General features: G+C 37.4%; 1 protein-coding gene across 2 annotated transcripts; it reads left to right on the top strand.

Moving 5' to 3' along the window:
* Nucleotides 1–130: 130 nt before the first annotated feature.
* Nucleotides 131–27794, top strand: XPOT (exportin for tRNA). Of its 2 annotated transcripts, XM_062609448.1 has the most exons (25): nucleotides 134–375; nucleotides 3788–3921; nucleotides 5635–5717; nucleotides 6862–6918; nucleotides 8396–8465; nucleotides 9718–9936; nucleotides 10509–10693; nucleotides 11052–11220; nucleotides 12394–12630; nucleotides 12933–12971; nucleotides 16139–16201; nucleotides 17151–17275; nucleotides 17675–17819; nucleotides 17976–18095; nucleotides 18281–18375; nucleotides 19189–19258; nucleotides 19675–19913; nucleotides 20435–20720; nucleotides 21709–21898; nucleotides 23133–23249; nucleotides 23335–23450; nucleotides 23943–23990; nucleotides 25549–25620; nucleotides 26754–26810; nucleotides 27218–27794. In XM_062609448.1, exons 2-25 carry the CDS (start codon nucleotides 3862–3864, stop codon nucleotides 27242–27244), a joined length of 2889 nt encoding a protein of 962 aa, XP_062465432.1. In that variant the 5' UTR covers nucleotides 134–375; nucleotides 3788–3861; the 3' UTR covers nucleotides 27245–27794. The 2 variants fall into 2 exon arrangements, with proteins under 2 accessions (XP_062465433.1, XP_062465432.1); XM_062609449.1 differs by lacking the exons at nucleotides 23133–23249; nucleotides 23335–23450; nucleotides 23943–23990; ... (1 more) ...; nucleotides 26754–26810; nucleotides 27218–27794 and adding an exon at nucleotides 22978–23087 and having other exon boundaries at nucleotides 131–375.

Here is a 27794-nt window from a genome sequence, read left to right as displayed (position 1 = left end):
GGACACGGCGCTGAAGCCTACACTCGCGCTTCGCCGGGGGCAGGACTACGGCTCCCAGCGTGCCGTGGGGCCGGCTCATCCCGGCGTGCCCTGCCGCGGCCGCGAGAGGAGGTTAGCGCGGCACGCTGGGAGCCGTAGTCCTGCTGCGCGGCGGGCGGGCTGAGGGGCGGGAGCCGCTTCCTTTCCTTCCCCAGAGGTGCGGAGGCCGTTCCGCACGCGCGAGGGCCGCGGCGCCTCCCCTGGGCGTTCTCTTCCTCCTCCTCCTCCTCCCGCCGCCAGCCGAGGCGGCGCGGCCTGGCCCGCTCCGTATGCTCGTGGCGGCCGCAGAGCTGTGGGAGCCGGCAGTGCCGCCACGATGGAGGAGTGACCGGGAAGGTAACAGCGGGGAAATGGGGACGGGACGCGACATGACACGCGGCGTGTGGTGACTCAGCCCGGAGGGGACTGGGCCTCCCCAGTCGCTGATGGGGGCGGCGGCGCCTTTGCTGCAGGGAAGGGGCGATGTAAGCGCCGGCGGGCGTCCGCGCTGAGGTGGCGGGGTCCCTCGAGTGACCCGGTTCCAGTTAGGCCGGTGCTGCCTCCTCCGCAGCTGTGGAGCTCTGGGGAAGGGGGTTCCCTGCAAGCCTCCGCCGCCGCCCTCGCCCCTGTGCTTGGGGAGCGGAGGGTGCCGGAGTTGGCCGGTCCCCGCCATGCCTCACCCCTATGAGGGAGCTGGTGGGGGACCGGAAAAATGTGGTGCTTTCTGATGTGCTCTGTACCTTGCAGCGGGGTTATGTTCGTGTGCTGCCGGGGCTGCCTCGGTGGGGGAAGGAAGTAACCGCAAGCTTTTGGACTGCAGCAACGTGAGGGGAGAACCTCCCCGCACCTCCATATTCCGCTGCGTTCGGTGTGCGTCGGCACGGAGGTCCCCGGTGTCCCGCCGGAGGAGGAGGAGTGCTTTGTCACTCCGCAGCGGCCTCGGGGAAGGCAGGTTGCAGCCCCAGTGTCTTCGCCGCAAGTGCGGCTGCGGTGGGGTGTGGATGCCCTCTTCTGAGCCACGCAGCGGTCGGGGCTCTGCAGGGAGAGCAGGCTGAGCTCTTTGACCAAGCTTTGGCCCGGGGGAGGGCAACAGGGCCTTGCTCTTCACGGGGAATTCCCGGATAGTAAGAACGTGCCTGACATGCAGTATGTCACTTCCAGAAAGAAAAACTTTTTAGTCCCGTTGAAAAGTCCTCAAAATAGCTATAATTGCTCAGCTGTTCGTTTTGACCGCGTTAGGTCAGTGTGAAGGATCTACCGCCTAAGACTCTATGTAGGCTCTGCAGCAAGCAAACCCGTTCGAAAAAGAATATTAAAGATTTTTTTTCTTGGCTTTGTTTCATTAGAGAGAAAATTCGAGGGAATTAAAATGAATCATGTTGCTGGCTCCCAGTGTGCCATCACAGTCTTGTAAATGCCGAGAATGAGTGCTGTAAATGAAGTATTCTTTAATTAATAATTGTCCCTTTGATTAGCATCTGTGGTTAGAATGTTCTGAATGCTTTCATTATTAGAGGGTATCCGGGCCCAAGTAACACACCTTTGACCATGTTAGTATTGTTAAACTGGGCAGTCTTCCCTACTTGAAGTGTGACTACGTTTTATATGTGCTTTCCTGTATGAAAGCAGCCTCTATTATCAAATGCATTTATAAGTATTTAATATATGGAAGGGAATAAACTATTCTGATGAGAGCCTGTATGACTTTGCTGTTAAGGAACTGCACCCTCTTAATTATAGTCAGATCAGTTTGCCACAGTGTACTGGTTAACAAAAAAAGTGTCACTATGTAAATAAGACAATACTTTCTGCACAGTTACATATTAACATTTTTTTATATAAATAAAACTTGCTCTAACAACATACTTGATGTTATAACTGGATGTATGTTGGAATGAATTTTTCAGACTGTAGTATTAAAATTGAAGTACAGCTTTGCTTTTAAAGTGTAACTGGCTGGTAAAACAGATTTTCTACTCACTTAACTAAAACCATATAGCATGAAAAGCTGTTTTGTTAGCTTTCTCCAAAGGCTTATTCAGATAGTCCATCTCATTAATTGTCTTCCAGAGTTGAAGCTGGAAGCTACTCAAGCTGAAACTCTTAGAAAAGGATATATGTTAGAAAATGAAATTTTAAATATGTATCATATACAAGATAGTAAAACTGGTTGGCATTGCTGTTAGCTGAGCCAGTGAAGAGAATATATGTCTGAGCCAGGTTATTTTTAATAGTTAAACTTGTCAGCTGCCTGTAGAAGACTGCAACCTTTTGGGGAGATAATGTAGTGATATCAGCAGGGAAATATGCCACAAATATGTTTCTGTATATTAGTTTGATTTGCATAACTGGACCAGACCCTAATCAAAAGATGCTGTTAAAAAAAAAAAACAAAACCCAAAACATTTCCTGCAGCATTTTACCTTATTTTAATCTGTCTGGTTTAGATGTTGATTATGGGGAAAACAAGCTGGGGGCAAAGAGGGAGACAACTCAGCAGAGCAACTTTAATCCCTAAAGGTTCTGACCCTGAACGGGATTACTCTGTCGTAAGGCAGTGCGTGAAGCTTGTTTTGCCACGAGTCATTGCTTTGTTCCAGACTTTCTGGTTTCTATATTGCTTGCAACCTGCAACTTTTTCTTGGTACAAACTCAATTTTCCTCACTGAATTGCTTTTAATGATGTGTTTTGTTATAGTGTGTTCTGTAGTGAGATTTCTAGAAGTGCCTGTGTGGTGTTACGTTAAAATTTGTGCTCCCTTTTCAGTTGTCGCTGTGCCACTTTTCTTCCAGTGGGGGAGGGTGAACAAGAGCGTTCACAAGACATGCAATACTAAGAAATCAGAAGTTCTACCTATAGGCATGTAGGCAGCTTCAAACCACAGCTCCTTTGTGTTTCATCTCTTCCTCTTCTCTATTTTCCTTTCCCCTGCCTCCTACATGCTTATGTAACAAGGCCTTATTTCAGGCCTAATTACTATGTTATCATGGGGGGGAAGGAGAGCTTTGAAGGATAGATGAAGTTTTGGCCCCTCTTGCTGTTTAACAGCATCCTAGTGTTTGACAGTGACACCTGTAGAGCCTCATAGAACATTTGTCTAGCTTGCTGGTTAACTTTACACTGAGTTTTCTAAATAGAAATCATTGCTAGGTAAGCCCATTAGTAGCAACAGAGAACTTTGTTAACAACTCAGTGTGATGTATTTTGTGATTACTTCCTAAGGCACTTCTCTTTCGTGCACTTGCTGTGGAAGAAAGACCTCCTAATAGCATTTGTTCCCCTAGGGGAAATATTTTATAGGGGGTGTATGAAGCAGCTTAACTATATTAGAAATGTGTAGAGTTTGGGGGTTGAGAAGTTTGTCGTGGGGGAAGGGAAATACAGTGGTCTGTCATTTAAGTAGCAAATTTTCGCTTATGTCATATCTTGCTGAAACCTCTGTGTGCTTGAAATTGGAGTTCAAGCCTTTCAGTTGAATAGTACATCATGCCATTTCATTGTTAATGAAGGTATTGGCTCTTTTCAAAATAACTGAAATATACGTACACTTCAAATTTTCCTTATTCAGCAAGTAGTATAGTACTAGTAAAAGCTGATTACAGGACTTAGAATTCTGATATCTGTATAAGATGTATGCGCATTTATGTTTCGGTGCAGTACATACAATGTGTTTGAGGTTTGTTGGCAGACTTCTGTGGTTGTTGCTGTCCTGCTTTCAAATTTTGTTATTCTGCTGAACAAATAAAGTTTCTCTTTCTCTGTTTGCAGATGATGGTAGTTCCTCCTCTAGAAGAAGTGGGCAGACCAGTTAGGAGTAGGAAACAAAGAGTATAGCAAGAGAGATGGATGAGCAAGCCCTTTTAGGGCTAAACCCAAATGCTGATGCGGACTTCAGACAAAGAGTATGTAATTAGCTTGCTTCTTTCTCTAATACTGGGGGTGCTGTTTCAGTGCAAAAGCCTTGGGAGGGGAGGGTGTGTGGGAGTTTGGGTTGGTTTGGGTTTTTTTTGTTAACCTATGTGTAGGATTCCTGGTGGCAAGTACAAAAAAATTTCATGTCACAAACATGTAAGATGAAGGTTGTGTATGTCACTAATTCAATAAAATTACACTTGACATGCATGTAATTTATTTTTCTGGGCTCTGAGTTTTGAAGTCCTTTCAGTTTTTTGTACTTGTTGCTCAGCTCCTTACCCAGACTCCTACAGAATGAAAAGCAGCCACTGAAACTGAGTTGCTTGCAATTGTCCTCTTAGTTCTTAGATTATTATTTTTTTTAATTATTTGCATCTTTAGTGTCTTTCATAGAAATTTATGTTTTTTACTGTAGTGAAGCTTGTATTAATTAATAGCATAAAGTAGATTAAGAAAGTAATCGTGATATGTGGGTAACAGTTATTTCGTAAGAGATGCTCCTATGAAAAGGCACTACAACTTACATAACTATTCAGTAAGTATTTCTGCTTGCTGATTGATAATCAAGTTGATTCAGCTGCCTATAAGATAACCTCCTGTAAATTCTTTCAGAAATGAAGGTGTTAATACCTTGGGCTTGTGTTCATAAAACAAATCCTGGAATATATAAGAAAGCTAAAACTAGTTTGGTGCAGCATAGTATTGCTAAGTAGCTTGTTAAATATGTTGGTTCTGAGTATTTGTCCTTTATGAAAACATGCATATAGCTAAAACCTTTACTGTTCTATTAATAGAATATCATTGTAAAATTTGAAGCTTACAAATGTAATGATGCAGTCTGCCTAATTTTGAAATATTTTATAGTAAAAGGTTACTTTTCACTAATCTTGTAAGATGTAACATATAAGGGAAGTACAAAACAATTTCTAGTAAATCTGTTCAGTATAAGGAAGATACCAGTGCTATCCACAGGAAGTGAATTCTTGTTTTAAGAAGTTATTTCAGCTCACTGAGTAATTACTTTGGGAAATTACTTTGGAGAAGGGAAACAGTTATGAACTAATGTAAAAAAAAATCTAAACAAAATGAAAAACAAGCAAACCCCAACAAAACAAGCAAACAAAATCCTCTCACAACCAAAAATAAACCTTGAATACAGTGCATTCATAGAATTGACATAATGTTGTTAACCTAATCTATTTCAAGTTACTTTACTGTTTTGTACAACAGGCCACGCTAAATCTTAAAGCAACTAGATCAACTGAACCATTTCAAAAGCTATTTAGAAGTTCTGATAAGCAACTTGATTATATCAATTTGGCAGACATTTTTTACAGTCTCTAATAGATTCAAAAACTGACATTATTCAGGTGATTGCTGTTTGAATGTTTCTTGAGTTTGAGGTATCAAATGCAGCCAAAGGGGTGCAATGAAACTAGCAAAATGTTTCAGTGAAAAATCTAGGTGACTTTCTTTTAGAATTCGTGGAACAAATTTTGGCTTGGAGTTGAACTTATAACTCTTCCTCTCTTACGCTCTTGTGTTATGGTAGTTAGGGAGCCATATAAATACTTGGATGTATCCACATGTTGGGGTTTTTTGAAGGAAAGTTATTTAAATGTGAGTCTCCCTGCGAATGACATGTCTTGCTGTGTTTGATTTGTTCTCTTTTTAAATGAGACTTACTTGGATGCTTGCAGGCACTAGCTTACTTTGAGCAGCTGAAGGTATCTCAGGATGCTTGGCAGGTCTGTGCGGAAGCATTGGCTCAGAATATATACAGGTAATGTAGATAAGAGTCACTGTAGTTTTTTTCATTACTAGTATGTTGGAGCCTGGTTTTAGCTCTACAGCATAATAGACAAACTAAATTGCTGAAAGTTAATTACTGGAAGTCTTCATACTGTTTTTAGTGTCCTGGTTGATCTGTGGCCTCTATATAATGCCTTTCACGAAAGCAACGTGTAAATGAAACTCTGTATTCATTTAGTAGTGTAAATACTGTTGCTTTGTGAAATCCAGGGAGAAAAAATAAGATACAGGGGAAAGGAGTGCTGAAAAATTCCCGATTTGAGACTATACAAATTACTTTGTATTCAGTAATTCCGTAGTTCCTTGCCCCTATTCTATGCCTATATTCTAGACCATCTAATTTTTCAAGATGCAAAGAGTATGTAGTCACCACTATTTCTGCACAAAGTTGCGTATTTACATCTTGAATATTAGGTTGTTGCGGTATCACAGAATAATTCAGGTTGGAAGGTAACTGAAGGAAGTATATCCCTGCATAACAACAGTGTTTTGTAGTGAATACTTATCTTTGTAAATGATTTATCAAACCTTCTGACTCCAACAGAATATGCAGTAATTAACAAAGCCACACAAGATTTGAAAGCAGCATTTTATAGTCTTTATCAGAATACATTATGATTGTTTCAACTTTTAGGTAAGAGAAAAAGTTTGTGTAGGTTATACAGCATGTGGAGTGTCCCTTCCTAATCTATGCCTCAATTTGTCTTTGGCTTTGCTCTTTAAGCCACAACATACAACTTTGTGTTCTAATGTGTAATGTACTGATTGACCCAGAATGTATTATTGAAGCCTGACAGATTTTATAAAGGCAGGATACAGATACTGTCATTCTGTGTGTTCACTACTGAAAACAAAGCATGATAAATTGGTGGCTATATAAAAAATATTATAAAGTCAAACAAATATTAGTTTAACAGTTGCTCATTTTTACCAAGTGAACTGCTTGACTAGTTCTCACTTTCCCTTTGAAGTACCAACAGTAGCATTTTTCTCTGGTGCACAGTAATTCTTCATTTGCCAAAGGGTGACCTGGTTGTAATGTTTGAGGATTTTTTTTTTTTCCTTCCCAGAGAAGTGTCCTGTATTGCCCTCAGTAACAGAATTTTCTTTTCTAGTGATGATCACATCAAGTTCTTTTGCTTTCAAGTTCTGGAACATCAAATTAAGTTCAAGTGAGTGATCTTTCTTAACATCAGCCATATCCATTCATTTATTTTCCCCTTGCAATGAAACTTATGTGTTGTCTCTGTGTGGTTGACGAGGTGGCTTTAATCCCATCCGGAGGACTTCCTTGTACTACTTTTCCTGGGAGAAGAGCATTTGAGTTTTGAGCAGCATGCTCTCATCTAACACCTGTGTATGCCCCAATACAGACCTAATTACCAAGGATTGCTTGAAACTTGCTTAGCTGTTCCTTTCTGGAGATTCAAGCCTTACTCTGTACTCACTGATTTTTGCAGAAAAGAATCCTGCAAGCAGCAGCCTTGCTCAGTAGAGACTCCTGGACTTCAAACAAAGCCCTATTCATTCAAAAACTGTGGCAGAGATGTTGAGAAAGTAGTCTTTTCACTGAGTGGTGTTTTCACAGAATCATAATTTTAGGAAAAAAATACTTTAAATAGTAGAAGTTTCATTGCACAAAACTGTATTTTTCCATACTTTGGCCTGCTTTGGTTTGGACTTGAACATCATGACAGAGGTGTCTGCCGTTTGGAATAGCATCATGACTGGTTGCAATACACTGAACACTTGGGTGGGGCTTTAGATGGGAATAAGATGTATTTTGCAACTGATTTTCACAATTACGTATCAGAGCAAAAGTGAAAGACTTTGTGATTCACCTGATTTTACCTCATTGTCCATCTCCCTATGCTTGTTCCACTCATATCACCTGCTTCCTACAGTATGTTTTTTTCCTACTTTGCTGCTGCTCAGGAAGCTCATCATTTTCAGTGTGGTTGCTTTTTTCTTCTCCTTAATGAATAGTTACTTATGGCAGGTACACTGGATTTGCATGCAGCAGTCATTCCTGTAAAGGACTGTAGCAAACTGGTAGCTGGCTCTGTTGCAAGGATAGTGTTTCTCAGCTTACCTAGTCCTGGGAAGGAACGTGTTCTGTGGGTGGTATTTGAGGTGGGCTCAATATAATGTCAAATTTTGCTAAGGCTTTATGTGTGACTTAAAGCAGAATTACTTGTTTGCTTTGTTTATTTTGACATATGTCTGATAATAAATGTACTGTAGGTCAAATCAGTGAAGGACTTCCTTGTGCTCACTATCAACAGTTAAACATGTAGTAAACATGCTTGAGCTTGTGCAGATGCGTCTTCTTTTTCCCCACTGGCTTTTTATCAAATGTGTGCTTTTTATCAGGGTTGTAAGTCCTGTCCCTGATGGAACAGCCTTCCTGCAAAATTTCAAGCCTCAAAATATAATCCATTAATATGGGCAGAATGTTGGGGGTTTTCCCTTATTTTTGTCTTTCACTCAAAATCTTAACATAAAAATAGCTGTGTAAATTCATTTTCTAGGAACTTTTAACTTGCATTAATGTGCAGTGTTTTGTGCAATATTAAGAGGCTTTGCCTTGCTGAATGTTGCACTTGTCATGAAGTAGTTGTATTTTGATCGCATTATGCTTCATTTCAGGTACTCTGAACTTACTGAAGCCCAGCAGCAGCTGATTAGGGAAACACTCATAACATGGCTGCAAGCACAGGTAAGCATGGCCCTTTGCAGCAGTTTTGAATAGTAGGCTTATTAGTAGAATAACATAAAGCGTTGAGTGTGGGCTAAATGTTTTAATGTGTCATTTGAGTTTAAGATGGCTTCCTGAAGATACATGGTATCTGGTTGTTAAAAGCTTTTAACATGCCAATCTTTATTAGAAATCGTTTAAGTCAGATGTTGTGAAGAAGTCTGTGCTTGAATTTATTACTAAATATAAAACTCTTATGTCAGGTGATTGTGTTTTAGAAGTTTCCCTTTAGAGAGAGGTAATCCTGATATTCCTGAGTGTTTAGAGGAGGAGCAGTAATTCTGTTTTTAAGACCCTCCTGGCCTAACTCCTGTGTGGTTAGAATACTAGCAGATATTGATGAATGAACTGCATGGGTCCTCTGTTAACACTGTGGCAGAGCATTGGCTACTTTTGTTCAATTAGTTACTGTAGCAAAACATGTAATACCAGTGGGACCCAGGAGTTTGTAATTGGCAGAACCATCAAGTGGGCTTACACAAGCTTTTGTTTGTACTTGCCATTATCTAGTTATCATTCTGTACTGGAAATTAACAGTTGCTTTGTTTGTAGAAAATTTATCCATAGGAAGTGGAATGTAGTACAACTTGAAAAAGAAGAGATCATTGTGAAATGGATTAAATTTCTTTTCATTTACCTTTGTTCCATTTAGGAGGAAAAGGGAAAGGAGAGAGAAGGGAGATTTAATGGCATTTTTATTATTCCCAATCCTGTCTCAACCCTTCAGTGAGTTTAGATTAGAAACTTCCTTTACTATTCTTAAAGCTAACATCTAACTTAGACACAGGCTAGCTACAAGAGGGCTGTTCCTTGTTTTCTGTAAGTTCCTGCTTACTTCCTCCACCAAACTCTCAAATCGGCTTTCAGTCTTTGAATAGTACACTTAATGTCTTAGTACTGAATGAAGGGTTTAGGACTGTATCACTGAGAGAGAATGTCTTCCCTGTTTCATGTCAGTTTAGCTAAATTTTCTTCAAAATCCCTGGAAAGGTAAGGCTTTTTTATTGATATTAACCAGGAAGAGAGAAAATACATTAATTACTATACAGAGGACAACAGCGTACATGATTCTTCTCTAATAAGAAGAATCTATATAATAATAAGAATAATATAAGAATCTATATAATCTATAATCTATATAATCTATGTATATTATATAATCTATAATCTTTCTATATAAGAATATACAAATAAAATATCTTGTTTCTACCAGATGCTGAATCCCCAGCCTGAGAAGACTTTTATTCGCAACAAAGCAGCACAAGTATTTGCATTACTTTTTGTTACTGAATATCTCACAAAATGGCCGAAGTTTTTCTTTGATATTCTGTCAGTAGTTGACCTTAATCCCCGAGGTGTGGACATGTACCTCAGAATCCTGATGGCTGTTGATGCTGAGCTGGTAGACCGGGATGTTGTTCATACATCAGAGGCAAGTCATTATTTTGCATGAACATTTGCTTTAAAAAGAAGTTCTCTTACTTTAATTTGAGCTGAAGGTTTGCAGAGATATAATTTTTTTCCTATGGCAGCTCTGCCTTAGAAATAATAGGTGGTTTAGATCCAAAAGCCATATGTTGTTTAATGCTTTTTATTATCTCATACTCTTCAGTTAATGCATTTTTTGCTTGGAAAGCTAGCAGACTACTAGTGGACTAAGTTAGCCCATTTAATATTGGGCTTTCTCATTTTTAAATGTTAATTCCTTCTAGTGCCTGTTTTAAGGAGTCCTAATATCAAAAAATCCATTTAGTGTTTAAGAGGACTTTTCCCTTTTGTCTGCCTTTCTTCAGTATTTGGGCATTGTGGTAGAAAAAAAGAGTGAAAACCAGAGTATTTTGATTTTATTTCTTGCCAGGAAAATAAAGTACTCTCTTTGGGTTTCTGATTTGAATTATTTATCTTGTAGTGTCTGGCAGTGGATACAAAAATGATACTAATTTGACACGATTAGTCAAGATTGATCTGTGACAAGACTGATTAATCCCTTTTCTGTATTGATAGGAGGCTCGTAGGAACACTTTATTAAAAGATACTATGAGGGAACAGTGCATTCCAAGTTTGGTGGAATCATGGTACCAAATCTTACAAAACTATCAATATAATAACTCAGAGTTGACATGCCAGTGCCTTGAAGTAGTTGGAGCCTATGTATCCTGGATAGATTTGAGCCTGATAGCCAATGAAAGGTAAGGGGGTTTTGATAAAATGTGTTTGCAAAAATAACCTCAACAGCATGCTGACTGTGTTTCTGACACAGAATCGAAATTTGTATTTGAAAAAGGACTTCAATTATGTTTAAGTCTTTGGAGTTTGGGGGTTTTAGTAGAGTGATTTACTTTGCAAGCCAAGCTGATACAATGGCTGAAATGGGCACTAGACAGTTTGCTCCTTAACATGTGTGAAATGCTGAGTTTAGTCAGTGCGATAGATTTTAAAACTGTCTTATGAAAAGAAACTATTGTACATAGACATGCAGATAATACAAAGCTTCTGTACAATGCCACTGTGTACATATAAAAATAAACTTTTGTTTTTCCTCTGAAGGTTCATAAATATGCTGCTAGGTCACATGTCTGTGGAAGTTCTCCGAGAAGAAGCTTGTGATTGTTTGTTTGAAATTGTAAATAAGGGAATGGACCCAATTGATAAAACAAAATTGGTTGAATCTTTATGTCAAGTATTGCAGTCTGCTGGCCTCTTCAGTATTGATCAGGTTTGTATATTGATTTTTACAGTAGGAACGAGTCAAAGATTTCCAATGGTTCTTAAGCAAACGAACAGAAAACTAAGTCCGCAGATTAGGGAGAATTAGTTGTGCTTCTGCATCAAAGCTAAACACTCCTTAGAGTTTTCTCATACTTAAATTAACAGCTTGTCCTTAATATTTGTTATTCATTTAAAACACACTGCATTTCTTTTGTCTTCAGCATGAGTGTGTTGTTTTAGAAGCAAGGTATTATGTAACTCCTCTGTTCCTCTTCCAAAGCATGTTGTGCTTACCGTGAATACTGCTTCAGTGTTTCGTTACCTTGAATCTTCTCAATTATTCTGTAGTAGGTATTGTAGCCAAAGTAAAGTTGTTTGGTTTTGTTTTTTTAGGATAAGGCATTAGATCAGCTGTGCATAATTAGGTAGGGAGAAAATACTTCTTAAGGGCACGTATACTGTTCTGCATGTTTGCACCATTGGACGTGAGGGTTGAAATTCTTATCTGTGAGCTGGAAAAATACACCTAACTAGCCAAACACACATTTGCTGGCAGTTGCAGTGTTTAAGGGACAGCTCTTTGCTACCTGCCATGGAGAAAGAGGAGCTAGTCTTTATGAAGCTATAGTCCTTAGACTGCAATACAATTATCTCTTCATTTTGAAGCAAAGCATCTGTTTGGGATGAGTGGTCATGGGGTAGTTGTCAATTCTGATCCATGTATTTCTGCAAAACAAGCCATAAATATTTAATATTAACCCACACTTTTAGGCAGTACTGAATGATACTCGTTATCAGTATTTCTAAAGCGAGATACAGCTGTTAATTCTTTGAAGCTTTCCCATAAAAAGTTTTCCTTTTATACAGCCTAAAATTTATGGTAGGTATTTGCCGCTGCTTTTATTTTGAACCTACTTCTTGCTGTCAAGTGCAAAGAGAAACAAAGTAATCTGAAGAGATGAAGCAAGCTGCTGTTACATAAGGGAGAACAGCCAAACCTGGCATGCCTTTAATTTTTTTCTATTCCCTGGGACAATGAACCAGACAATTGCACTTTCCATCTTGGAGACAAATGTTGGTTTAACTTCTACATATTATATGTGGGTAATACAATCTTTAAGCTCATGCCATTTAAACATGAGTTCTGCTAGTATTTTAATTAGATGTCTCTTCTTTGCAGGAAGACGATGTGGATTTTCTGGCCAGATTTTCTAAGCTGGTCAATGGAATGGGGCAAGCATTAATAGCTAGTTGGACTAAACTGATAAAAAATGGTGATATGAAAAGTGCTCAAGACACTCTGCAAGCTATTGAAGCGAAAGTGGCCCTAATGTTGCAACTGCTAATTCATGAAGATGATGACATCTCATCAAATATCATTGGCTTTTGTTATGACTACCTTCACATCTTGAAACAAGTAAATAAACCTTGTTTCAATTTAACATCTTTTGACATATGATTTAGTTTGAATTTCATGGGAATATATGAATCTCATACAGTGTGCTAGCTGACTTGCAAAATGGGGGGGTTACTAATTAGTAACTCAGTATTTTTAATGGCTGTGGTCATACTATTTCTGTAGTGTTTAGAAGCTTGAAGATCAAATCTTGTGTTAAGTGGCTTTAAAAGTGGCTAAGAAAGAAGGCTGTTAGCACCAAACTGTCTTTTCCTGTTAGATAGTAATAAAGGAAAAAATAACACTTGAAATTTATTTTACAGCTTTCTGCACTTTCAGACCAACAAAAAGCTAATGTAGAAGTAAGTATTTTCTTTTTACTAGAAATTCTTCTTTTCACGAATACATTGGGTCAGAATCTTCCATTTTGCTGAAACAAATAATGTTTTATTTATAATCCTTAAAATGTGCTTGTGACAGTAATTAAAAGGGAAGACTTAAAAGTAAGGACGGTATGTTCCATCTTTTCCTAACTAACTACAGCTGTTTCCTTAAATAGTAAACCTATATTGAATTGTGTATGAAGATGAAAGCTATTTTAGAGCTGGTCTTTCCAAGCAACCCTTAAGCATATGTTGGTAAGCTACTGTACAGTCTGTACTGTTGACAGAATGTTCTTTAGAATGTTCTTAAATTGAGATAGGAGAGAGGTTTGTGTTTTGGGGTGGGGGTTTTTGTGGGATTTTGTTTTTCTTTGTTTGGTTTTGTGGGTGTTGGTTTTTTGTTGGGGTTTGGGTTTGTTTTGGTTTTTTTTTTCCTATCTCTCCCTAAAGGTTTGTATTTTTATTAAAACTTGCCCTAGATCAAAAGGATTGGAAATAGTATGGGAAGGGTTGTCGTGACATTCAACCCTTGATAGTATAAGTTAAGCTTCCTAAAGAAGCTAATAACAGTTGTACTTATGAGCAGTTAGATGTTACTATAAACTATACATTAAGCTTAAGTTTATATGCTTGAGTTTATACATAAGCTTAAGTTAATATATAAAGCATTAAGATTAATATATAAGGTTTATGTCCACTTTCAGAGGTAGTAAACTCGGGTTTTTTTCAGCACAGTCTTTTTTTGATCTCTGTGAGCCTTCTGCACTGACGTGGATGTACTAATCTAGATATGGAACTGGTTAGATTTGTGCAGGTATTTTGTAACTTCAGCTGACAGCTGTGATTCCTTTTCCATACAAAGAAAACTGAATTCTATACCTGTTACAATATGAACAGTTGAATTTGGATAACTGGTCTAGGTTATTTTGGTTTAGTTTTGTCTAATGTCTATGTAAATTGGGTGAGGTAACACAATAAGAGTTTTTATAACATCACTAAATCTTTTTACTTTTGTTACTGAGTCTCATTCTTGTCGCTGGATCAAACCCAGTTCCTACTGCAGTGCACTTAAGGCACTTTAAATTTGAATATGTTACTGCCCAGAAATCTGTTGTTTTGTTAAACTTGCTTTCATACTGAAAAACTTTGAGCTGTAATTATTTCTTTATTTTACTGAGCACTTCTTGAGGTTTTGTGTTAAACTGAGAAGCAATCATACTCATCTTCTTTTATCCAACTCATAATAACAGCATGTTTGGAAATAGTCTAAATCTTATTGTTTCAGCCTTTAAACTGTGTGCCTTTACAGTTTTGCACCTAGGAAATCCTCACTTTCAACTATTCATTATTTGAGCAGGAAAAAAGGGGATCCTGTTTATTGTGCATTTAAGGTCCCAAAGTTTTTTTCTTGTCAGCAAGATCACATTTTAATTCTTAGTGACAGGTGTTTAAGCGCTTCTGGCTACAAGCATATCACATTAATGTTTTGCAGTTATATTAATTCTTTACTATGACTTACAGAGACTTCTCACGGATGATGCTGACACATTGTGTCAGTAGAAAGCCTGATCACATTCTTGCTATTTGACCATGTTCATCCTAAAGGCATTACAAGTGTCTATTTCTGTGAGATTACCAAGATTTTCACCTTAGTATCATAAGTTGAATTCATTGGTCCACTTTTGGTGTTAAAAGAACTTTAGGTCTTGCACTTAAAATGAAAATTTGTAATCACGACTTATTAGTCAAAAGTCTTGGTGTTATTTTTTGGTTGGTTGGTGGTTTTTTTGGGGGGGGGAGGTGTTTTTCCCCTTTTTTATTATTGGTCTGAAATTTATGGTGCTGTGCATTCAGAACCTCCAGTACTGGAGGAGAATAGCAAAATGTTAGTCAAGTTCTTGCTGATATGATCAGTATTTTCATTTGCTGTAGTTATAATAAAAGCTGTTGGCTACAGAATTTAGCCAACATTTAAGAAATAAAAACAAACCCAAAACTAAAACCCCACAAGTTTTTTTCACCTGGTAATAGATACAGGGATGAGGTGCTCTGTGATACTCATCAAATGCCTGTGACGATTCTACTGAATCTTCTCCGATATTCAGTGAACCTCTTCCTTGTAATAGGTATATGGCTATGTCCTGCCTCATTACTTGTTGCTACTTAATATTCTTTTAGACGTTTGACACTTTATTGTTGTCATAGATATAAAATGGTCTGCTTCTGATTCAGTTCTAGTTATTCAGAACAGCTTTTTGTCTGTTTGGAATATTTTAAATTTTTTTAAGTTCCCCAGAACAAACTTAAGCTAAAGTGAAAATGAAAACATAACTTATTTTTAAATGCTTGTTTTAGCTGTGTATTTCAGTCCAATTTCTATCCATTCCAGAAAGCATGAATGGAATTGAGTACTCCATATGTTTTAAACATTAAATCGGTGCTATAAAAGACTGAACTAGTAAATGCTTGGTAAGATCAAAATGGTATATTCAGAGTTTGAGACTACAGTAGAGATGAGATCAAGTCTACTTCTGTTTCAGGAACTACCAAGTCACTACTAAGGTGAAATAGGTACTTTTAACTAATCCAATAACATGCTACTGCTGCAGAGGGAAAGTTTTGATTTTATTACTCTTGTTTGCTGCTCCTGGCTCTTACTCTTTGATTCTTTGCTGAACCAGTTCAGCTTGTGAACCTGTCCCCAGAAAAAAGACTTTCAAGGATGTTGAGCTATTAGAGAAGTCTAAAGTTATAGCTAAGCCCTCCTGCCCCTTTAAAATAGGAGATTGGGCAACCTGTTTAGCTTCCTCTGCCTAGTTCAGTGATCTTAATTTCTGTTCCCAGTGTGAACCAAGCGCATAGAGTACAAGCAGGAAACAAAGCCAGATAATAGTTCCAGAGACTGAGAGCTCCAAATCATCCATGCTGTGTATCTGGAATGGCATCTTTGTGTTGTTTGGATGTGATCCATCTGTTTTAATTTGGACTGTTAATTCTGTTAAATCTCTGAAGAAAATAATTCAAATGGGATTTTAAATATTTGTAAACATTTAACACTTGCTTTAAGGTTTCCTTTACTGTAGGATTTTAACTGTTGCTTCTTATCACTTGTCTGTTCCATGCTTATAGTTCTGTTTTTATCTTAGGCAATCATGTTGGCTGTTATGAAGAAGTTGACATACGATGAAGAGTATAACTTTGAAAATGAGGTATTATGTTATATGAATAAACAGACAATTGCAACTTAATTTATATGTAGTAAAACTTGCTCATGCTTTTAAGTCCATATTTTTCGTAGACTAAGGATTTCAAGGTAGGAAGCAAAGGTCTGTAGGCTGAATCTTTTTCTGATGTGGAAAGCTTTCTTTTGATCTCTGGGCATGTCTGCATAGGGCAAAACAACATAGTAAAGGGATATCCAAATCAGTTTAGTTAACACAATATTTCTGGTTACATTTGGGTGTAACTATTCCTAGGCGAATATGGCTGCGCTGTTAGCTAAACGTAGCTGTTGAGCTGACTTGTTCAGTGTGGGTTTATGAGTTTCTTCTGCACATCACTTCTGTCTTGGGAAAACTTGGGAAAGAGGTGCTGCTTGACCTACTTCAGGTGGTCATACCTCTGCAAAAACAAGCTAAAGGAGGTGTAAGGTCTTTGACTTCACTTTCCTCCCATGCTTTTGTATCTGTCAGCTGGCAGTAATGATTATGTTAGACTTATATTCGCTGCAGGCTGTTTGGAGAGCTCAGGACTTAAGAAGGTTAACTTGAACTTTATGCAGGCCATCATAAATGTCTGTCAGTTTTAAAACTAAGGTAGGTGCTGAGAAAGAACATATTTGAGGAGTGAGTCAATTTTCAAGAATTGGGTCAATAAGGCTTTCCCAGGAGCATTTTCTTTTAATTTTGGCTAGTCATCAGCTTGGAAAGCCTTTTTAATATGTTTCTGGACTGAGCGCAGTGAATCTTAACATGTTACCATCAGCCAAAAAGGGAGCCTGCTGTTATGTTGCAAGAGCACAGGGAGCAATATTGAATCCTTTGAGCATGGTATACTGTTCTTGTATGTACATGTTCTTGGTTTACATGAACTTGTCTAAAATGGTTGTGGATAATTTAAACACGAAATGTGGACTTTGCTGATGTGGATGTTTTGTAGGGTGAAGATGAAGCGATGTTTGTGGAATACAGAAAACAGCTGAAATTGTTGCTGGACAGACTTGCTCAGGTCTCACCGGAGTTACTGTTGGCATCTGTCCGCAGAGTTTTTAACACTACGCTTCAGTAAGTTGGGGTTTTTAACTTATTTACAAAATGCCCTCAGCTTTTTTGCCTTTGTAACTGTCAGAGTTTGTAATGAATGTAAGCATGATGTAGTAAGGTGAAGCTAATTGATGTACGGAGCTTATTACAACTTCATGATAAATAATAACTTTGTATAATCTTTTACTCAGCTGCTTAGAAAAAGCTTTCTTTTTATAACCATAAATAGCAGCTTTTTTTTTTTCCTAGAGATATTCCTTCATCTTTGTCGCTTACCTGCATAGCAACAGCTATTTGCACAAGTGTTCACTTTACACCTGAAGGAGATGCCTATGAGATGTGGCAAATAATTTTATGTATTACTAGTATCAGAAAACCAAGCTACTACAGACTAATACGGTCTTCATATCCTTACTCTAGGAATTGGCAGACTACACGATTTATGGAAGTAGAAGTAGCAATAAGGCTGCTGTATATGTTGGCTGAGGCTCTTCCTGTATCTCATGGTGCTCACTTCTCTGGTGATGTTACAAAAGCTACGGCTTTACAAGACATGATGAGAACGGTAAGCAAGTGCGTTATGGGAGCAATTTAAAAATGCTAATAAAGACTGGAATATTCCAGTTCATATGGCTCATCTTAATTAGTAGCACACTGCTTACACTGCAGTTTGGTATTACAAATGGCTAAAGTACTAACTTGCTGATGCTTTTACTTGTAGCTGGTGACTTCTGGTGTTAGTGCCTATCAGCATACATCAGTGACCCTGGAATTCTTTGAAACGGTGGTTAGATACGAAAAATTCTTTGCTGTTGAACCTCAACACATTCCAACTGTTCTAGTAAGTTTCATCTAATGTACATTTTCAACTAGGTAAGACTAGATAAGTTCTTTAGACTTAAAAAAATCTTATTTTCTGAATAATTTTTTTCACTAAGGAGGCCAGGTTCCTTAAATTGTTGGATTATCAGCTTTTCCGTCCCTCATTTAGTGATTCTAAGACTTGAGACGCTTCTTTGATTGCAGATGGCATTTTTAGATCACCGTGGTCTTCGTCATACCAGTCCCAAAGTACGAAGTCGAACAGCTTACCTCTTTTCCAGATTTGTGAAGTCTCTTAAGTAAGTAAAGCTGTTACAAATGTGTCCAAATGGCACCGAATTTACCATACATAGCCCCTCTGTACATCACAGTCATCACTGAAACAGGTTGGGTTTCACATGGACTGCAAAGAAGTAATATATCAAAACAGTGCTTTAGCAAGGTTGTCCTGTTGTGTAATACTAAGGTAGCAGTGGAAGAATTTGTCACAGAACAACAAAGAACTAGAATACATATGCTTAGCTTATTTTGATTAGATGTTAAAACTGATCAGCAATGAAAATATCTGTCCTGCGTTTCCTCAGTGAGCAGAGCTGAGAGTGGATCTGGAGACTCCCAAGAGTAACTTTTCCCTGACAATTTCTGAATATTTATAAAGAATTTATACTAGTGAAATTTACTTAGTGTATTAGAGCCCTTCAAACAGTCCTGTCCTGTTGGTGTTATTTCACATGGCTGTGAAATAATGTTCATGTAACGTTGAGGCAGGAGGATCGCCAAGATGGTTCAGATTTCAGGAGGATCCTATTTTTCAACTTCTAATGAAAATATTTTACTCAGATAAGCTAAATTATTTATGCAGGTTAAAAAAAAAAAATGGGTGAAAGAAATAAATGTTCATTTCCCCACCATGCCATGGCTCTACCTCGCCTACCATGAGCAGCACATCCATCAGCCAGATTTCTCTACAGCAGTGCTCGTTGATATTTAAAGGGGAGTTTTGTACTGAGAAGGTAGTTTAGTCTCTAGCTTTACACTTAAATGAAGTACCAGGAAACCTGTAAAAATGCACATGCTTCTGAATAGTGTTATGTACTTGTGTTTTACTTCAGTAAGCAAATGAATCCCTTTATTGAAGATGTTCTGAATAGAATACAAGACCTGCTGGAACTTTCTCCTCCTGTGAGTATTTAGAGCAGGTTTTAAATAAGGCTTGCACTTACTCGTTGCTGTGCCTGAATACTTACTGAATTGTAAGCTTAGCATACAAACATTTAAGCACAAATAACTGTCCTGCTTTTCTGGTGTGAGATCACTGTGTGCTTACATTTGTACCTAATTTTAATAATCTTATGTGGGTTTCTGGGAGCATGGGCTAGAGATGGGTATATATAGAAGTCTGTCTGAACTGTACAAAAATAGTTGTTCCTTCATCTGTGTTTTCACCTGTGCTTGATACTTAAGTAGGGAAAGAATAAAGCTATTGTAAATGTACTATAGAGGTTAATTAGGCATGATGAAAGAAATAGTATCTTTAAACTTTGAAAAGCTTTGATAAAGTTCATTTAGTGAATTATGCCTGTTCTATTCCATTTTAGGAAAATGGTTACCAGGCTCTGTTAAGCAGTGATGATCAACTTTTCATTTATGAAACAGCTGGAGTATTAATAGTTAACAGCGAATACTCTGCAGAAAGAAAACAGGTTCTAATGAGGAATTTATTGACTCCACTGATGGAGAAGTTCAAAGTATTGTTAGAAAAACTGATGATGGCACAAGATGAGGATAGACAGATGGCACTGGCTGACTGCCTCAATCATGCTGTTGGGTTTGCTAGGTAGGTGCAGCACAGAGTGACTCTGTGTGTGTGTGTGTGTGTTTCTGGTTTGAGTAAAAAGGAAATACGAAGGATTTATTGAGAGGATGGGCTGAGTTTCTACCTGGGCTTTCTAGACCCAGAAAACCATCAGTGGTTTTAGAATTTGTTACAGTAGACCAGAAAATGAGTTAAGTCCCCTTAAAAAAAGGCTGCTATGCATGCAGATATAGAGAACATTGAGCAAATTCATAATGAACCAGCATCTCTTCCCTTCCTCAATTAATTGTATGGAGCTATTCTAATCATATGTTGTTTGTAAATTGTTAGTACTTAATTCTCAAAAAACTGCCACAAATGTGGTGACTTCATATCAGATAACTCGTGTTTAGTACTACCATTTTTTTTACTCCCATTTCATGAACTGTAATATTCTAGTTTAGAGCCTGTGTGTTTTAAAGCATATGTTGTTTTTTGTGTTAGTGCTTCTTCATTGTATTGGAACATGTGCTTATATAAAACTTGGTGTATTGCTTTTTCAGCCGAACCAGCAAGGCTTTTAGCAATAAGCAAACTGTAAAACAATGTGGCTGCTCCGAGGTTTATCTGGACTGCTTACAAACATTTTTGCCAGCTCTCAGTTGTCCATTACAAAAGGAAGTTCTGAGAAGTGGTGTCCGCACTTTCCTTCACCGCATGATTATTTGCTTAGAGGAAGAAGTTCTTCCATTCATTCCTTCTGCCTCTGAACACATGCTTAAAGATTGTGAAGCAAAAGATCTTCAAGAATTCATTCCTCTTATAAACCAAATAACAGCAAAGTTTAAGGTATGATACTGCATTAAGCTTTTCAGGGTCAAAGTGCTGCTGATCTCTCCTCTTTATTTCTGGTTCCAGTAAAACTAGCTATGTGTTAGAAACTTCCGTTACAAATTAATAAGTTATTTCTAAGGCTGCAGATAACAAAGTAGGTATTTTAAAATTGTCTGTGTAAGGTGAGGAAGGTTTTAAAAAACAAAAAAAGAGTAAGACTGGACAAATACCATGTTTAGGTGTAATGTTTACCTTTGATACTGTACCATACTTATTACAACATGTTAATGTAAAGATCCTAGCTTCAGTAGTCTCACCTTGGTTAATACTTTCAGGGCATAGCAAAGTGAAGATTAAGGCTAAAACCTTGCTTAAGCATTAAGAAATGACATGAGATGCCTCTTTCTGGGGTGTGGTTGAGTAACACCCTCAGTTTTTCAGTTCATAGATGTTCAACTAATTTAGTGCTTTTACATATATTTCTCACTGCAAGTAGAACATAAATGACAAGCTTATTCTGTAACACCAGTAATATTTCAGCTCAGGATTATTTTTATGTTCTGAAAGCAGTCTTTATAGACAAGTGCTACAAAACATGGCCTGCTGCCAGTTGTAACATCTTGGAGATGCATTTTCTGTAACTACAGTGACTTTACAACAGTCTCCCTTGAGATTTCAGGGAATTTGAATGAGTGTCTGTCTGAACAGAAGGATGAGAGAGAGAGATGCAGAAAAAGCTGCTGTTCCAATTCAGAATGAGACTAGACAGGACTAGATATTTTTGTGCAAAAGACTTGAAATAAGTGGTGTGTAAGTCAAGATGCAGTAATGTTCATGGTGACCTGATGTGACTCAGTTGGTTATGAGTAGTTGGTATGTGAAGGTGTGAACTAACTTGAAAGGTGAATCAAAGCTGAGAACTGTAACAAGCCCTTAATATTTAATTTTGAAGTGTTTGATTTCTGTAACTGTTGGAGTTTATACTCTCTCCTTATCTCCACAGACACAGGTTTCACCTTTTCTGCAACAGATGTTTATGCCATTGCTTCATGCTATTTTTGAGGTGTTGCTTCTTCCAGCAGAAGAAAATGACCAGTCTGCAACTTTAGAAAAACAAATGTTACGAAGGAGTTACTTTGCTTTCCTGCAGACAGTAACTGGCAGTGGAATGAGTGAAGTCATAGCTAATCAAGGTAAGCAGTTCAGTTTCTTGAAGCATAGAAGAGATAGGGTAAGCATTAGATGGTTATTCTTGTCTAAGTTTTGTCTGCTAAAATCAGCCTAGTTCCTGCCAAGCACTGTTAACTGTGTCAAGGTAGAATGGACTAATGTAAATACAGTATTTGACTCGCCTATCTCTTAACTGTTGTGCAAGAATTTGGGTTTGTGAAATCCAGCTATAATAGGCATATTCTGAGGTTTTTTTCTCAGCTTGTATGTGATCACTGTATCAGTAACAGTGTATTCATCCTCGTGCATCATTGTATTTGGTGAATCGGAGATCATGCAATACATAAGTGTATAGCAATGTTCAGATTTTTGGGTAAGGCCACTCACAGCTGCCAGTATTCATTGCGTTCATTTTCTGAAGGACAGTTGGTAACTTCTGTAACTTTTGTCAATGATTTTCTTTTTTTTTTTTTTTTTATTACTGATCTTGTTGTTTGTGGTAGATGGCATCATGTGGCTTCTTACATACGTAGTTACCAGACTTTCCTTACCCTTTGTGGCCAAGTACAAATTAGTACTTTTCATAGCAGGAACTTGAAGTTGAATGTCCAGTTTCTTGATTCTTTAAATAATTCTGTTTGTATTCCATCAAAATGGTTAGGGACTTAAAAAGCTTTAAAGTGACTCATATGATAGGTGGAGCTCAGAATTCCTTCCCTCATGCTAAAATAATGGTGATACCTGAGAGAAAGGAGAAGGTGGCATTAAGAAATAGTGAGAGCTTTCTTGAAAGAGGTTCTTGGTATTTGGGCAATTTTTAAGGGACTCAAGCAGAAATAAGCATAGATGCAGCACAGAAATTATAAATGATAAAATATCATTCCATATATTGGAAGATAAGCAAACTATTTCAGTGCTGCTGAGTTTTAATTAACACCACCAGGTTTGGGTAGAGAGGAAAAAATTTGCATTTTTAACCAGGTCAAAGTACCCCCCTCAACTTTGTATGCATTAAAGGCCAGAAGAGCAATGGAATCTCCAAACTTAAAAAGGAACAAATAAACAAAAGCATAACCTAAAGAAGAGTTGTCTTGCATCATAGGGGAAACTTTCCAAAAATATCTGAGATATGTGCAAAAAAAGTATTTTGAAGTTGAAGCATGTCTTCCAGGTCAGTATTTATACAAAATAGTGTAAGAGTACAGAAACCTTTTAGGCTGCAAGTTGAAATGATGAGCGTGTTTCAATGTGTTTAAGGTGCAGAGAATGTGGAGCGTGTGTTATTTACTGTGATTCAAGGAGCAGTGGATTACCCAGATCCTATTGCACAGAAGACTTGTTTTATTATTCTTTCCAAGTTGGTGGAGCTTTGGGGTAAGACTGCCTTTCCGTAACTCCTTTGCAGCTGCTGCTAGCCACGAAGCAGTAATAGAACAGGGAATTTTATTTTTCTTTTCAGGAGGTAAAGATGGACCAGTAGGTTTTGCAGACTTTGTCTACAAGCATATTGTTCCTGCATGTTTCTTAGCACCTTTGAAGCAAACGTTTGACTTGGCAGATGCCCAGACAGTATTGGTGTGTATTATGGAGGTTTTTTACTTTCATTCTTGTGGGGCAGATTCAAGCAAAGAAACCTGTAATGGCCATACAGTACTGAAGATCATTGTCTCACAAATTATGTCCCTCATATTTTTTATTGAGGTACCTGGATGATTAATTATTGAGTATTGTGGTACTTCATTAAGTAGTTCATCTATGCTCAAAATCAAGGTAGAGAATCGTACATCTGAGTATTTAACATTGAGCTGTATTACTTACTAACAGTGAAAGTGAAGGCACAGGTCACACAGGTGGCTGTTCTGCAGCTCATTTTGGGTTCAGCTGTGAGAAATCTTCCTGGTTAGAGTGGAACAAAAATTGGAAGGTTGAGCTAGCGTTGTGTGAGCAGACAGTGGGGGGAATAATGGCATGAACTTGACCTTGCGTTGGGCCTCATTAGCGTCTTTGGCTTTAAATACTTTATCAAGAGACTAATTGAACAGTCTAATGTTATGTATTGCATTGCAGGCTTTATCAGAATGTGCAGTGACGTTAAAAACAATTCATCTCAAAAGGGTAAGCTTCATAATATTTTGCAGGGATTAACTCTTACAGGTTTTTTTTCTAGTGCTTTTATCAATTTTTTTTTTTTTTCAAACTAAGATATCTACTAGGGTGAATTACTATTCTACTCTTACATAACTTAATAGGATGACCGCTACCATCCTGTATAGGGATATGGTAGTTCTACCTCTTGCTGAACTAATATTGGCACTTCATTAAGGAGAAGAATCTGCTTGCTTGCTTAACTGTGTTTAATTGATCAAGTGGCATCTTTCACTTTTCAGTGTAGGTTTTTGACATAAAAGAACAATTACAGATGTACTATAGTGTACTTCTGTGAAAACTAAAGGTATCTTTTGATGTGTAGAAGACTAGTTTGAGAAACATGGAAAAACATGGATTTTTGCCTTGTCTAAGGACTAAAACTTTATAGTATATTTCTATGTTTAATGGGAAATTCAAGCTTCTACATTTGTATTACTGTTTCCTGCTACACCTTTAAGTTGCTGATAACTTTTCTGTCAAATGCAAATAAAATTACACAACAAATGTAAGAAGTTATGAACTGGCAGAGAAGAGATTGTGTTTTAATTAAGGAGAGCTTCTGAGTTTGTTCCTTCTTCCCTGAAAGCAATGAAGAGTTAAATCTGTAGAAAATCAAGCTTTTGATAGGTGTGTGTGTGTGTGTATGTGTGTGTGTATATGTATGTATATATATATATATATATATATATATATATAGAAAATCAAAATAACTTCCTATTACAAATACTGCTTCTTTTGGCAGTGCAAATACAAATATAGGAGAATATCTTTTCTCATGTGAACTGTATACTATGTTCTAGTTCTAGGGTGACTGGTGTGAATTAATAAAGTTGATTCACTTTCCCCTGGTATTGGGGTATGTACTGAGTCATGTTAGCATACTACTAGTGTACCCTAATTCCTCTTGTGATGAGAGGTATCTGGTGAATGCAGATAAAGAAAACAAAAAGTGATGTGCTGACCAGAACAGACCTGTCGGCTTCTCTTAAATGTTTGGAAGTTCCATGTTATTACTGTTTGGTCCACTGTAGATTACACAGTTGTTACAGGAAAAGAAACATGGTGTTTGTGGTATTTGGCTACTAAATTTTGCAATGGGAGTAGTATGGTAATGCAGTTGGCAGATACTAATTGCCAATTATTTTTCCTTTCCTGTGTCAGTGAAATTAGGGCTGCTTTCTTAGCTAACTGACTTTTACAGTTGACATGTCACAAACGCACTGGCTGTATTATGTTGTAATTGTTATTTCAATGCGGTTTTCAGTCTGTTTTCTGCTATGTAACAAAAAATAGCAAATTGCAGTAGAATCTTTAATGTCACGATTGAGAAAGCTTTTTTTTTTTTCTTTGCTAACAGCTGAGAATAACATGAGCATTTGGTATTTGATATGCATAGCTTCTCTGTAAAACAGTCACTTAGACAGCCTGTTTGGAAACTCTTCTCTGTATTGTACAGTACAGGTCTGTGATTTTCCACTTTTGTACAAAAATATACCTGAGAAAATTGTGTACTGCTTTTCTTTAGGGCCCTGAGTGCATTCAGTATCTTCAGCAAGAGTATTTGCCTTCTTTGCAAGTAGCTCCCGAGATAATTCAGGTAGGAATTCTTAAAATAACATCTGGAAAACTCTTAATGATCATAAATGTTAAATGGGAGCAAAATGAGTACTGCCAAAGTTAACCTGCTACCATCCCGCAGTAAAACTTACTCTGATATTGCATATCAGAATAGGATTAATTTAGCATAAAGAGTAAAGTTAACTGCAAGAGTACCTTGGGGGAGGAGGGAAGAGGGAAATAGTCCAGTGTGTGTGACTTTCTAAGCCATCTTCCTGCTTTAATTTAAATTTGAGGAAAAAGTATCAGAATACTTGAGTAATAGCTTAAAAGTAAAATGAAGAACACTGAATGTATAGACAGTGTGGTGACAAAGGGTGTATTCAACACTACAAAAATTTAAGCCACAGCACTGGTTCTACTGTCAAAAATTATGTACAACATTAAGTATATGAGGTTTGTGTGCTTGTTTTGGAGCAGTGTTAAGAGAGTTCTCAAAAGTGAAACTTTACACCTGACCACCAACCATGAAGCGTTGCTAGCCGTATGGTAAGCATCGCCATGAGGGAACTGTTTGATGAACACTGACAATTTTAATTGCAGCTAGCTTGGATAGGTTTGCTAGTTTGGATAATGGGGTTTGCTGCATCAAGGGACAATTATACTCATTTCTAGACTTAAACTATAGAACTTTTAAGTGGCATTAAAGATATGTAAGGATCAAGTATCATCTCTTGTTGGCACCCCAGTTTTCTGATTTCACATTAGGATTTTTCCAAGTGACAGATGTTCTCCTGTAATCTAGAGTCACTTAGCATGTACATAATGCTACTTAAGCTTCAATGTTCATCTGCAGTGTTCATTTCAAAGCCACAAAAAGTTACTGGAAAAGTTAAAGGTTTAGAATCTCCTTGATTGAAGTCCTGTTTCTGTCTACTCAGCTAAAAGTGAGTATGACATCCTGTATTTGAAAATAATTTTTTAACCCCATAAAGCACTTGGCCTGTTACAGGCTTTTACAATTTCCTATCCATAACATTCTTTGGTTGCACATTAGGGAAAATACTAACTAAAACCAACTGCTTTATGTACAAGGTATTCTGTATGCTCCTAACATATTTCAGGTTGTCATGTTGCTTCATTCAGTTATTTAATATTTATTCTCTCTTACAGGAATTTTGTCAAGCACTTCAGCAGCCTGATGCTAAAGTTTTTAAAAATTACTTAAAGGTAAAGATTTTTTTTCTTTAAATAGTTTTTTAATTCCAGTTGAATGTCATTGTACAATTGAGTCATGGGAGTGACCTGAAGTAAAACTGAAACATTGAAATACTGCATTTATTCAATAGCTTTAACTATAGGGAATCTCCTAAATAGCTTGATATTCTTGTTTCTTATGTTTAATAGCTGAAATAATTAAAAAGTGATGCTATAACAGTAAGAATGTGTCAGAATGCTTCATTCGAGGGCGTAAGTGTAATTGAATAGAACAAGTTACATCCTTGAACCTAGTGTGTGTTAACCAGGATGTTAATGAAGGAAATGAGCTCTGTCAAACTAATTATCTTACACCTCAACCATTCCATGTCGTATTTCCTTTGTCTTTAAAATGTTGGGTTTTGATTCATTTTTAACAGGTATTCTTCCAGAGAGCGAAACCATAAGGAAAGTACTGGAATCTCCTGCACCTGTTTCCATAACCCAGCATTCTGGTTGTTAATTTATAAAAACACTAATTCTCGTGCCATTCAGACTGGTTTTGGTTTAAGAAAAGTTGCTTTGTGCTCACATCAGTACATACTTTAGCCTTTCGCAAAAAAAGAGAGAAATGCAAATCCCCCACCTGCGTCTCAAACATGAAGGTATGTGACAACATGGAAAAGTACCTGTATACCTACACAAACTTACTATGTATAGGATGGATTAAGCTTATGCTGTAACACACACAGCAATGAAATGACACTTATTTTTGAAATTAAATGTAAAAAAACCCTTTAGACCATAGGAATGGTTATTAAAATGTGTACATTTTTGATACAGAGTAAAATGTTTTCATAAGACATGAAATTCATTTGTTCATGTATGGTGACATGAAAATAAAACAATCAAAGTCATTCTTGTAGATAGTAATTTCATTGAAGTTGTCTTAATGATAAAATATATATATACCTCCTATAAAACAGATTGGTTTAATAAATGATTTCTTTAAAAGTA

Source organism: Pezoporus occidentalis, unplaced genomic scaffold, assembly GCF_034315485.1.
Source record: "Pezoporus occidentalis ecotype Australia unplaced genomic scaffold, CSIRO_AGI_Poc_V1 ctg138, whole genome shotgun sequence".
Lineage (NCBI taxonomy): Eukaryota > Metazoa > Chordata > Aves > Psittaciformes > Psittacidae > Pezoporus > Pezoporus occidentalis.
The sequence above is the reverse complement of the archived record's forward strand: the minus strand, read 5'-3'. Positions and strand labels throughout refer to the sequence as shown.